The sequence below is a fragment of the Jatropha curcas genome, chromosome 7 (assembly GCF_041381405.1).
Source record: "Jatropha curcas cultivar XTBG-Jc1 chromosome 7, XTBG_Jcur_1.0, whole genome shotgun sequence".
Lineage (NCBI taxonomy): Eukaryota > Viridiplantae > Streptophyta > Magnoliopsida > Malpighiales > Euphorbiaceae > Jatropha > Jatropha curcas.
Genome location: NC_143157.1, coordinates 26794237 through 26806612, shown reverse-complemented (window position 1 = coordinate 26806612; position 12376 = coordinate 26794237). Strand labels below are relative to the sequence as shown.

Here is a 12376-nt window from a genome sequence, read left to right as displayed (position 1 = left end):
TTAGTTACAGTGGAGAAACGAAGTGAAGTGTAGGTACTTGCTTCTAAGGCAACTAAGCATGATTGCAACACTTGAACTTAATTTATACTCAAAAAGTTCATAATGGGCAAAATGCATACATCTAACAAGAAGTTCATATGTTAAGGTTAGAAGATGAGAAGAGAGCTCAGGATGGCATGCTTCGAGAGGGCCTCGCCTGCTCTCAAGGAGATTCTGCTCAAGTTATACCAGTAAGTAACCACCAAATCCATCTTTCAAAAAATAAAAATAGCAAATAGGCTCATGGTAAATTTTCATTTCGCTCCTTGCATACGTTTTCTTCATTTGTAAAACAATCGAGCTCTGATTTCCCTACCCCTTTAAACTTCACTTGAGTTGTATTTGTTTTTCATTATTCACCATATTCTGAAGTTACCTGTCGAATAAGTTCAATACTCGATTACAAAATGAAGAAAAACATTAGATAAAAGAAATAAAAATAAAGACAATCCATTAATAGTTCAAAGAAATATCACCAACCATGGAAGCTGTAGGTAGCTTCTCTTGTCGACTATTGAACTACCAGAATATGGCAGACAAGATATGTTTTCCAGGTAGATAACCAATGAAGTAGCCTACAGTTGTTGGTTGGAGGGACAAAACTGAATAGTTTGTTCACTACAGACCTTATAAACCATTTTCCACCACATACTTCTTGCCATTTTCTAGTGCCACTCACAAACTCATATTAGCAAGTGGAGCTAGCCTTCTGATTGGCTCTCTCGTTTATGTTTCTAGATAAAAAAAAAACTGAGCCCATAAATATAGTCAGCTGAAATAAACACATGGTATTATTGTGGATGGCATCATGTCAGCAAAGAAAGCAAAATAAGTAAATACCAGAACAGTTCCAATATTGAAGGGATTGGACAATGTAAAATGATTTGACTTTCTTAATTTGAAGGCGAAAGATTATTATCTGTGATTAACGTGCATGACTTTCTTCTTCACTTCCCTGCAATTAAATGACTTGTATTTCAAGTTGCATGCATTTTACACAAAAAAGTAAATGACAATAGATAATTTTTATTTCATGCAGTGCGGAGAAACCTGTGGAGATTGATCATCACTTGTATGAGTTTGGGTCTGTAGAATACCACATTCAGGCAAGTCTTCAACACTTTGGCAGAGTTTGGTTTCTTTAACATCCAGATCCTACTTCATAAAACAATTTTAATTGTATTTTCATTGAAATACAACAAGATTGGAGGCTAGAGACTTTTTCAGTATATTACTTGTCATATAGAGTGTGCGTATGCGTATAATAATAACTACCTTCTACAAAATATTTGAGAATTATATTGATCAGTTTAACAGTCTTCAGCAGCAGATCCACACAATAAGTACCTTTCAATATCTACTCCACTGCTGTCCCAAGGGGTTCTGCAATCATACGGGCTTTCACAATACACTATACAGATGATAGAGGAAGTTTGTTCTGATGCCGTGGAAATTGTTGAACCCTCAAGAGAAGGATACCAGCTCACCCTAAAACTTAATTTTGCCAAGATTCCTAATGAAAAAGGTTTGCTGCTATGCTAAATCACCCATATGATGCATAATAGCATATTTGTGTGTGGTTACATTTTCATACAACTCGCTTTCAAGATTATATGCTTACTAAATTTAAGAGCAGTTTTCAGTTGGGCTAAAATCATTCCTCGAGTAATCCTAGACTTTGTCTTTTCATTATTAATTTTCTATCTCACTGACTGTAAAACACTAATACAACAAGGTAAAATTATGGTTTGCAAAGAACAGAAGATACAGCTTAGAAATCAAAAGGTTCTGAGCTGCATATTGAAGGAAAAATGGAATGACTAGACATGGGGTTTAGTAATTTGCAAATATTTTACTTTCACTGAAAACATGAAGTAGAAAAGCAATTTTACATAAATGAAGTCTTAAGTTATTCTCCATGCTTCATACTCAACATAAGACATGAGTGTATGCACATAAAATATAAGCCTCAATGCAATGCACACACCAAAAGACAAAATCATAATATAAAGCAAAAGTTTAATTAGAGGAAGTACAAAGCACACACCTGCCATTTTGATCAAGTACATGAACACATATGTCCTTTAAATATTTCTTGCTTTTCCAGAATCATCATTTCACGCTCAACATCCCCACCAACTTTTCACAGATACTTGAATGTGGGAATTCAGTAATTGATTAAAATCTGAAAGACGTCAAAGAACTCAGATTAATAACACCAGTGCTAGTGAAAACAGTTAAGCATATGATTCTGCTAAGCAAATATAAAAACATGCAAGTCAAATCCATTGGCTGTGTCACAATCTTCCTTCTCTAAGCAATTTGTATGGAATAAGTAAAGAACATTAAAGGGATAGCTATATACCTGTTCATATTCATTTTTTCTAAGAAATTATCTGATGGTCGTATTCATATCAAGCTGTCATTTCTGCACATTCCATTTTCATGATTATGCATGTATTTCTGTTTCAGATTCTGAAAAAGTGATTAGACAAATTTCTTCAGTGCAAGCATTGATACTAAGTTCCCAGCTGAAAGAAATGTTGATGAACGTAAACGCCCAGGAAATATCTCAGGGGATGCATAAGCCAATCAAACTCGTATATCACCCAAGAGAGCCCTTTTATGTCATCAAACAGGTAATTTCGATGCAAGGAATTGTTAACTTCTTAAAATAGGTAAGGTGTCCATAAAAGCCTAAAGAGCGATATTAGCAACAAAATGATAATTTTCAGACACAAATATGTCAGTTTATCATTAATTTTGACTCAGAGACTCATAGTAGGTCAATATTTTCTGGTCATGTACATGATGAACTACAATCTGCTAAGAAAAGCTTTCAGAATTTTGTATAAATCCAAGAGTTCATTGAAATATTTTTCCAACCATTTATACTCCATCCAAAACACCGTAATTCATTCTAGCCTTTATCATTGATAAAGTTTAGCTATTTTGTAAAGTTTCCACTTTCCAGGAAGTTACAAATATTTCAAAAACTTAAAACAATCAGCTAATTCAACCTCTTATGGCCTCTATGTAAATTTCCATAAAACCACGTTCAAAAATATTAGAGAAAGATTTGACAAAAGTTAATATTTAGATTCACAGCTAGGAAAACCACCCTCTTTGCTTGATATAACCAATAATATGCTGTAGTCACCTTTCAGGATTGTGAACACGGCCTCTTATGAATTCTAATGAATAAAGATCACTGCATACTTTTATCCAAATCTAGATTGTCTAAATTAAAGTAAATTGATATGTTGCACAGCCACTGAAAATCACTGCAGTATTTCCTATGCGTTTCAAAGAACCTTCAGATGTGATTATTGCAACGGCCTTTTTTCAGGTTTGCAAAACTAGATAATTTGACTCTGAAATCCTCTTTTTGGCTGTCTTAGGAACAAAATAGCTCATTGCCTTCTCTCTATTTTCGTTTTCCTATAGGAGCTTATGGATGTGGGAAGTTCAGAAAAATGGGCCAAAGCACCACCTTGCACTTGGTCACCCATTCCTCCACCAGAATTGAGAGGAGAATCTTTAGAAGATCTGAGCACAAATGGGGGGTTTGTTTCTTTTGGTATCCTATCTTACTATCCTAAATATAAACAAAGCATGGTGCAAATATCATTACAAAGTTACAATTACCTTGGGCAAAAATTGTTGTCCATTGAAAGTAGTCATGTTGTGCCAATCATAGTTTAACAAACAGCAACTATGAATTCTTGGATTTGACATCTCTCATTGGAATATCAATGGCTGCATTTAATTCTTCTCAGATATTGAGCTACATCCCATATAAGAAAAAGCTTTGAGCATCTTCAGACTGACATATTTATAATATTTCAGATATTTCATCACGGCATGTTGAAGGTAAAAAACTAGATAAGAAGGTATGGAGTCTGTTAAACTTCTATGCCTATGTGAAAAACCATGTAAAGGTAAGGTTCAACAATAGCTTTCTTTTTTGTGTATATTTTGTTGGGGAAAACAGAGTGTGTAAATGGTGGAGTGTATCTTTGGCTGACAAAATTTTTTGAATAGTGCACCAGAGGCTTCATAAAGAGGAAGATGCAAAAGCGTTTGGAAAGCTTGGTTGAGGTGCTAAACTGGAACTAGGACAACGAAAGTAGCACAATAGTTGATTGCAAACCAACTGAAGAAACCAAAAGGCTTTTCTTTTCTTTTTTAAAATTTTAGGCTAGAGTTTTTTCCTTTTCTAAAACTCCAAAAAAAAAAAAAAAAACAAAGTTCTTTTTTCCTTTTCTTATATGCCTCTTGCTACACACCGAACAGCACATATGGACTGAACCTAGGAACTAATATTGCAAAAACAAGCAAACATTAGTCAAGATTGCTTGAGCAACCTTCACAAGAGACTGAGCTAACAAGATGGCAAACTAATTCTCATGTGCATTTTGCAGGTCCTGCACAAGGAAAATCAGGAGGAAGGTGAAAAAGTTAAAAGGGTTAAAGGTATGTTTTCAGCCAATCTATTAGGATACCTTAGATGAACTTAAAAAAATTAAAAAATTAAAAAAAAAAAAAAAAAGAAAAGGAAAGGGAAAATTCTATCCTTCGGAGGCACCAAAAATGTGTTTCTAGTTTAATATACTACAGAGATGAGAAATATTAAGGAACTCCCACCCCCCACACCCACACCACCCCCCCCCCCCCTTCCCCCCCAATAATTAATTTGCTTGGTGTTGAAACAGGCTGTTTTATAATATAATGGAATGATAATATATCAGTCCCATCAGCATAACATTTATAGCATAGTGATCATTAGAAAATTTAGCTTTTAGAACAAAAGAAATAAATGTTCCTTTACATTTTGGTTTCATTCATATTCTATTTTCCTTCCAGCAAAGGCAAGATGCAGGTATGTTACGAAACTGGTCCGTTTCCCAAAATCTGAAATGCTTAAACAAAGATGTGGTGAGGTTACTAGAAAGATCAAGCGAATTCGTTTTATCAAGATCCATGGATTTGGGCGCTTTCAGAGAAGATGGTTGACAATCCCAAAGTTTTCTTCCCAAATGAGATATACCAAACTAGATTAATTTATAGTCCATATGTTTTATTTGCAACTAAGACATGCAATATTGCACTGGAGGACTTCTACATCATCCATGATGTTAGTATAAGCCTTTTCTCACGGCATTGTATGATAATAAAGTCTACTTAAATTGTGGAAACCACAGCGAAATGATTTCAGTATCCACTAGACAGCATAGTAAAATATTAACTAGCCATATCAAGATCTACATATGACGTTACTACGTGCTAAGAAGTTCATAGGTTATATCAATTAAATTGCACGCAACACAAGCAATTATGCAGTTTCTTGTCCTATGGAATTTTAATACAAAGAAATCTTCCTTACCTGTTGCCCCTAATGCTATGCAAGTTTGAGAATGAAATCCCATGTCAATTCCCCTTGCTTCGAACTTCGAAGGATCTTTTAATAAAGCAATGAAGAAATTACTATTCTGGTGATATTCTTGTGAAAGCTAAACTTTTTCAGAAGTCCTACAAAACTCAAAGGACTAGTAAATAAAGCATTTGACAGCTATCTCCTTCCTACTGGTATGCACCCTTCATGTATTGGAAAGAAAAAACTCCTGCAAGCAGGTAAGCCAATCTATCAGATGTTATCTGATAAAAATCAGTTCGTGGGACAATGGAGTAATACATTTTCACAAGACTTGCTTGTGCTGGTGGGACTTCCCTTTGAAGCTTAGGCTGCTTATGCTCATCCTGAACACCAACTTAAATCGTTTACAGCTCCAGAAGGAAATATGATGATGAAAAAAATGAAGACCAGACATATGATGCTACTCAAAGCCTGCTAAATATCATATGCGATCCACTAAAAGAATGCTAAAATTAACTCATGAAGAGACAAATAACATCCAAAGCTTTTTTTTTTTTTTTCAAAAAAAAATATATATATATATTTTAGTTATTCTAAGTTCTGGCACATGGTTACGAAACTAAGAGAAAAGGTCCAGAAAATGTTTAATTTCCTTTCACAACTAGATGAATCAAGGTTTTTTCTATATTTTTAGTGTAATTGCAACTACACACCAAAGTAGGTAAAAACATGTCCTGTTTTTTCTGCATACAATTTGAACTAAAATCTCAAGTTCAAATACTTGGAGTTCACATTGCTGTTGACATACAACCTAAACGTTAGCAATCTATGATTTTCCGAATGTTTCTATTATTTTAAATCAGTGACAGCAACTTGTTTGCAATTCTTTCCCGCATGTAAATGGCTTTGAAACATTGTAACTCAAATACAATCATAATAAACTCCAACTGCTACCTTGGATGCATTCAAATACTTGGAGTTCACATCGCTGTTGACATACAACCTAAACGTTAGCAATCTCTATGATTTTCCGATTGTTTCTACTATTTTAAATCAGTGACAGCAACTTGTTTGCAATTCTTTCCTGCATGTAAATGGCTTTGAAACATTGTAACACAAATACAATCATAATAAACTCCAACTGCTACCTTGGATGCATTCAATCTGAGGCACTATTCGAAGTACAAATCATATTCTTTGAATTAAACATAATTAAAGGTTAAAAAGGAAATCTAACTTCAGAAACACTAACGAAAACAACAACTTCTATTTGATTGCGTTGTGCAGCATTAACATCATATTAAGCTAAATAAATATGAGCACTTTGAGTAAACAGTAAATTTCTTGCTTTGGACTTCTTTGTGGCATTTGCATAAGAGACTACTCACAAAGAACATAAATAAGGACAATAGGGGCAAAGTTGCAAACATTATTCAATAATCTCAGATAATAAAACAAAAACTTGAACATGAACATTCATGTATGAAAGTTATTTCATGATCAAGAGATGATCAATGTAGCATTTTTCTTTTAGGAACAGCAACTATGTTAATGTTTATATTTATAGAACAAAGAAACCATTAAACTTGATTAAATGAATATTGTACAAGGAAGATTACAGGAAAAAAGAAAAGCCATGCGCTTCATTCCAGCTCAAATTCAGGAAGTTGGCGTATTGAATGACTGTCAGATTCAAGCCCTGCCAGCAATGCACCACTTGCCTCACCATGCCTTGAAATTCTATTAGTTGTCAACAAACCAAATACCCCAAAGCTCACAAGCAAGACCGCAATTACATGGCCAATAAACAACAAATTAGCCAATGCAACACCCCTCAGTCCATCCTCTTCAAGATCACACTTCATATCAGCATTTTCATTTTCTGGAGAAACCATTATCTTATGACACCCCTTGAAAACAAAGAAGTCGTTATATAAAGACAATCCAGCTTGCAAAAACCAAGTCCCCCTCAAAAGCAACGCACAGCAAAAACAAAACTCCACAAAAAAGGCATTAGGCCTAATAGCCAAATATAAGCAACAGCAACCACAAATAATGGTCAAATCACGACACAGACCATAAACAGCCCCATCAATAAGACCAGAAATTCCATTGCCAATGACTGAATACTCTATGAAGAACACGATCCCCGTAAATGCAAACAAGAAATTATCATTAAGAGCTAATGGGTCAATGCTATTACGCAAAAGAAACAAAAAGGTCAGCACCCAGTAAAGGAGAAGAACCAGCGATTGATGCAAGAATGAGAAACGGTAAGTTGGGTGACCAGAAAAAGACAAGAAAAGGAAGATTTCAGAGAAAGAAGCAATAGGAAGGGCTATGGTGAGTATGTATAAATCAACATTCTTCCATTTAGTATCAGATAGATACCACGTTTTCGATCTAAATAAAGATGGGTTCTTGAGGAAGAGGGAGGAGGAGCAGAAGAGGCGGCGTAGCCCAACTGGAACAAGGATCAAGGCGGTGGAGAAATGGGTTGCTATTGATGCCATATTTATCTGTTCTTTCTTATTGGAACGGTGATGTTTTGCTTCCTCTGTTTTCTCTGTTTCTGTTCCTGCGTACTTTCAGGTCTTCGATTGTTTGGATTCCTTTAAGGTTTGAGAAAATGCCATAAACGTTTCTTTCTTCGGTAGTTTGGCCTGCTTCGGTTTCAAACAACGTGTCGTCCAAACATTAACGGCACTCTGAAAACAAGTGCAACTTTGCCGTTCGGTGGTTCGACGACAGCCATAAAGTCGTGTCGTCTAAGCATAACCGTCCTCTAGACTTAGCCTTAACGCCGATTGAGTGCACGCGAAAAATTGCGGTTCGGTCGTTCGACGGCCCTCTGGGTCTGTATTTTCACAACAAGTAATACGGAAAGAGCGCTTGTTTCAATCAGCCTGCCGTCAACACTACAGTCAACACGTAACGTTCCGCTTGTAAAGTTAAACGACAGAGTCGAAAGTATTGCCGTCTGTTAGAACTGACCATAACGTTAAGAGTCAAATAAATCATAGTTAACCCCTTGCAGGTGTAATTTACTAATGGGATGTCATGTCGTTTCAGTTTTCAATTAATCTTTTAGCTTTAAAATCATCTGGGTTGCAGCAACAAACTAATTTTTGGTTTAGGTGCTTAGAAATTACCATCATTTAGAACATATGATCTACCAGAAATTGCAGGTACCACTTAATCAAATCTATTTAATCAATAATGCCTAAGCAAGTTGCTCTCAAAGAATTTACAGCAATTTTAAAGAACATGACCCCTTCAATGGAGAATACAATTTCCCTATTCAGATATTCAAAGAAGGCCTAAAGGACATACAAATAGGTGGGTTGATCCTTAAAATTGAGAAGACAGCTGATGGTATTGTCCAAAGACCATCACCACATATTAAACCTGAAGCAACTACACCTACATAATCCTCTGAATCCTTCTTATTTCTTCTCTCCCAAATATATGATATTACTGTCCCAACAAACATGTCAACGGCAAAGTTAGCTCCTACAAAAACTGGGATTGCCATCGCCATTGGAATAGGAATATATCTTGATAGTTTCGATGGAATTCCATCCCTCAAAATGTTCATAACCAGAGCCAAGATAAAGAAACTGCAAAATATACACAATGAATACTTAGGCAGCTCAGAGAAGCCTTCAATTCCAAGAATTGCCATTTGTCTAAATAGAACTGCATATGGAGCTGAATAAGGTCCGTCAGGAGACCCAACGTCAAAAGCAGTCCAGTACAACCAGAATGTTAATGGAGCAACGACACAACCCATCCCCGTTCCTATTAATTGGCTCACAAACATAGCCCTAGGCGATGATAGAGTGAGGTAACTTGTCCTGAGATCTTGCATTAGATCAGCTGCAGTAGAGGCACTGGTTACAATAAAACCACATGCTGCCAAGCCTGCTATGACACCGCCATCCTTTCCGACTAATGACGCAATAGCGAAAAGGCCAATCTTTCCATATGTTGTAAGCATACTCATGTCTGTGAGCCCAGTACCATATGAGTTGCAGAAAGCAAGGATCGGTGCAATGATACATGAGAGAAGAACTATATACCACTTAATTTGTGGAAAGATTATTGGTACCGTAATAGCTGAAACTATAGCCACAAACGTGAATCCACAAGCTGCAAACCAAGAGGGAATTCTCTCTTTGAGGAATAACTCATTTCCTAAATTCTGTTCCATATGGAGTTCAGAGCTTTCATAGATAGTGTTGCTATGCATTTTCTTCAGAGTGACTGCTATTATCTTGATTAAATTGTAGAGGCCATCACCAAGAATAAGCGAAGTTGACATGAGAACCTTATATCCACCAAGACCTCTAAGATCACTAACATGGAGATCAGCCAGATACCAATCCCCAGAATGTTTCGAAATGAAAGGTAATAGAAATCCATGAAATATGATTGCCCCGAGAAGAATAGAGCAGTTGACTATGTGAGAACAGATGAGACCACAACCAACAAAGCTAGGGTTGAAATCAAAATAGAATGAGTATTTGAAAAGTGTTAAGCCAAGGCTTGGAAAATGATCAAATCCGCATGCATTGTCAACGCCGCTGAAAACCCACTTGAAGCAGCTCCAACAGAAACTCAAGGTCAAACATTTTCCCAAATAGTTCGCTTGTTTCTCTGCAAGTTCTGCTCCTGCATTTGTGTGAAAGCTATTAATCAACGTTGCTGTGGCAGTTCCACTAGGATAAGTAAGCTTATAGTCTATTATCATGACCTTGCGTAGCATAACAAGACTAAAAATCCCAAGAAAACTTACAACAAATAAGAAGCCAATCATCCACCCTAGGGCTGGATTCTTAACGTCCTCTGCCCGATTGCCAGAGTAATCAACACCAATGAGTTGATATATTTTGTCATCCATTGCAAGCAAATATGTGCTGAACCCACCAGAAGTTGCAATACCATAGCAAGCGACAATACAAGTTTGTATGACAGTATTCTCTTGTCTAGTGAAAGGGGCACTCGAAAAACCAAATTTCGATAAGAAAAGAGTCCACATCTTAATTATGAAAAATCCAAGCAATGCAACAGCTATATTCATAACAGGAACCAAGCCAGTTGCTAGACTGAGTCTATGCACCATGACGCAGAACACAGTCCCTAGAAGAGCACTCACGACCAACCCTCTAAATGTGATTTGATCCTTCCACTGAGGTATTCTCTTAAAGTCAGAGGTGTTCAAATTAAGGTTACTCATATTCTGAGACAGAGGAATCAAGGGCTCCAGGGTATCAGCCACAACTGTTTTCTTAGCTGCCATTTAACTTCAACCCCAAGAATCAAGAGAACTATCTTAAGGCTTCAAAGGCTGCATGTAGGGAATCTGGTTATGATCATTCCGTATAAATTTAACAAAGAAAGAAGTAGTATATATTTGGGTGTGGTGAAGAAATAAAATCACAATACAAAGTAACTGTGACAGGAAACTTTTAATTTTTGTCCAACAACTTTTTGAATATTATCTTGATAGCAATATTATTAGCCATTTAAGTTAAAGCTACTGAATTGTACGTTAGCATCCCCATTAACAAATAATTCAGAGCAAATGCAGGAAAAGAAGAAAGGCAAACGAAAAACACACCCTACGAAATGGTACAAATGGAATCTCCAATATACAAATCAAGATCGAGGGATAATTTAAAGCAAGATTATAAAAATAATAAAATTAAAGATCCAGAAATAGAAAACAATTACAACAAAAACAAAATAACCCTCAACTTTTTTTTCTTAAAAAAAAAAAAAAAAGTAAAGCTTACCTGATTTATGATTGGTTAGAGAAACATCTGGACATGAGAGGGGGTTTGAGTAGTTTCGTTTCCACGCTTACGGTGGCGCCTCTGGCCGCCGACGAGGGAATAAAGTTACAACCTTTTCTCTTTTCTAATTGATAAAGATCCAAGCTTGACTTTAGCAGTTTGGCTGCTGTCATGTTTCAAACAGAGCACGATAATAACAATTCTTATTTAAAAGTTGACCATGGAGAGTGGGTATTTTTTTTTTATTTGATTCATTTGGATTTTATAATTGATGGAAGTTGACTATATAAAATTGTGTTTAATGACATCTTTGTCTGTTCCTTGTTTGTCTTTTGCCAGCCACAAAATGAGTAGGAGTAGACTATAATTTTAATTTAAAAAAAAAACAACCGACCAACATTTTTTATATCCAAAGTCCAAAATATTTTTGTTTATTTTATATTCAAATTCTCAAAAAATATTATAAAACGTATTCCTTTATTTAAATTAATATTTTCCATTTTTTAATATTTTTATTTTAAGCATTATAATAAAAGTATTTTTGTCCATCCAATTGTTATACAAGGGAATGAAGTTCAATTTGGCGCAATATATGATTTTTTTCCCCAAAATTTGCATCAAAATAATTAAAAATTCCTATTTCATATAAAAATATTTTTAATTAATAAAATTCTAAAAATTTAAAATTAGGAAATAAAAAATATTTAAAAATATATTAATTATTATAAAAATTTACGGCGTCTTTATCTTTAGTGTAAAAAATAATTAAACAACACATTTGATTAAAAAAAAGTATATAATTAGAAAAATATTTAATTACATTGAATATTTGGTTTGAAGGATATTTACTAATTTTGTTTAATTATATTTTGATTGTATTTAATTAATTAATTAATTATTTTTGATTATGATTTAAATCAAATATTTAATTATTTTCAGTAAGAAATTAGATTTTTTCGTTCTTTTAGCATTAGTTCAAGGATAAATTGTACAAATAAGTTATTTTTTTGGTAAATTGCATACCCCTTTCAAATTTAAGGAATAAATTTCTTATAAAATACTCCCTTTATTATTTTACTTTAGAGAAAATAGAAAAAACTCTAAAATTAAGAAAGTAGTTAAACATAAATTTTTATCCATTTTTTTGCCAACAATACCCTAA

General features: G+C 34.8%; 3 protein-coding genes across 3 annotated transcripts; 1 reads left to right on the top strand and 2 right to left on the bottom strand.

Moving 5' to 3' along the window:
- Window positions 1-70: 70 nt before the first annotated feature.
- ARPC2B (actin-related protein C2B) lies at window positions 71-5237 on the top strand. Its single transcript, XM_089724292.1, has 10 exons — window positions 71-230; window positions 1079-1145; window positions 1357-1564; window positions 2512-2678; window positions 3311-3388; window positions 3487-3619; window positions 3889-3980; window positions 4084-4140; window positions 4464-4515; window positions 4906-5237. The coding sequence occupies exons 1-10, from the start codon at window positions 154-156 to the stop codon at window positions 5100-5102; spliced, it is 1128 nt and encodes a 375-aa protein (XP_089580418.1). The 5' UTR covers window positions 71-153; the 3' UTR covers window positions 5103-5237.
- Window positions 5238-6897: 1660 nt separating this feature from the next.
- LOC105632183 (uncharacterized) lies at window positions 6898-8451 on the bottom strand. The gene has a single exon (XM_012214508.3). The coding sequence runs from the start codon at window positions 7927-7929 to the stop codon at window positions 7060-7062; it is 870 nt and encodes a 289-aa protein (XP_012069898.1). The 5' UTR covers window positions 7930-8451; the 3' UTR covers window positions 6898-7059.
- Window positions 8452-8589: 138 nt separating this feature from the next.
- Window positions 8590-11468, bottom strand: LOC105632184 (putative metal-nicotianamine transporter YSL6). The gene is made up of 2 exons (XM_012214509.4): window positions 11215-11468; window positions 8590-10766 (listed from the first exon to the last, which is right to left on the bottom strand). The coding sequence occupies exon 2, from the start codon at window positions 10716-10718 to the stop codon at window positions 8718-8720; it is 2001 nt and encodes a 666-aa protein (XP_012069899.1). The 5' UTR covers window positions 10719-10766; window positions 11215-11468; the 3' UTR covers window positions 8590-8717.
- Between the last annotated feature and the right edge of the window lie 908 nt (window positions 11469-12376).

Bases quoted from the DNA above. Each gene is read 5' to 3' on its own strand.
- ARPC2B (XM_089724292.1), top strand. From the start codon at position 154: ATGAGAAGAGAGCTCAGGATGGCATGCTTCGAGAGGGCCTCGCCTGCT. The intron at 3,389-3,486 runs GTTTGCAAAACT...GTTTTCCTATAG, and splicing joins TTGCAACGGCCTTTTTTCAG to GAGCTTATGGATGTGGGAAG. The intron at 3,620-3,888 runs GTATCCTATCTT...ATAATATTTCAG, and splicing joins TGGGGGGTTTGTTTCTTTTG to ATATTTCATCACGGCATGTT.
- LOC105632183 (XM_012214508.3), bottom strand. From the start codon at position 7,929: ATGGCATCAATAGCAACCCATTTCTCCACCGCCTTGATCCTTGTTCCA.
- LOC105632184 (XM_012214509.4), bottom strand. From the start codon at position 10,718: ATGGCAGCTAAGAAAACAGTTGTGGCTGATACCCTGGAGCCCTTGATT.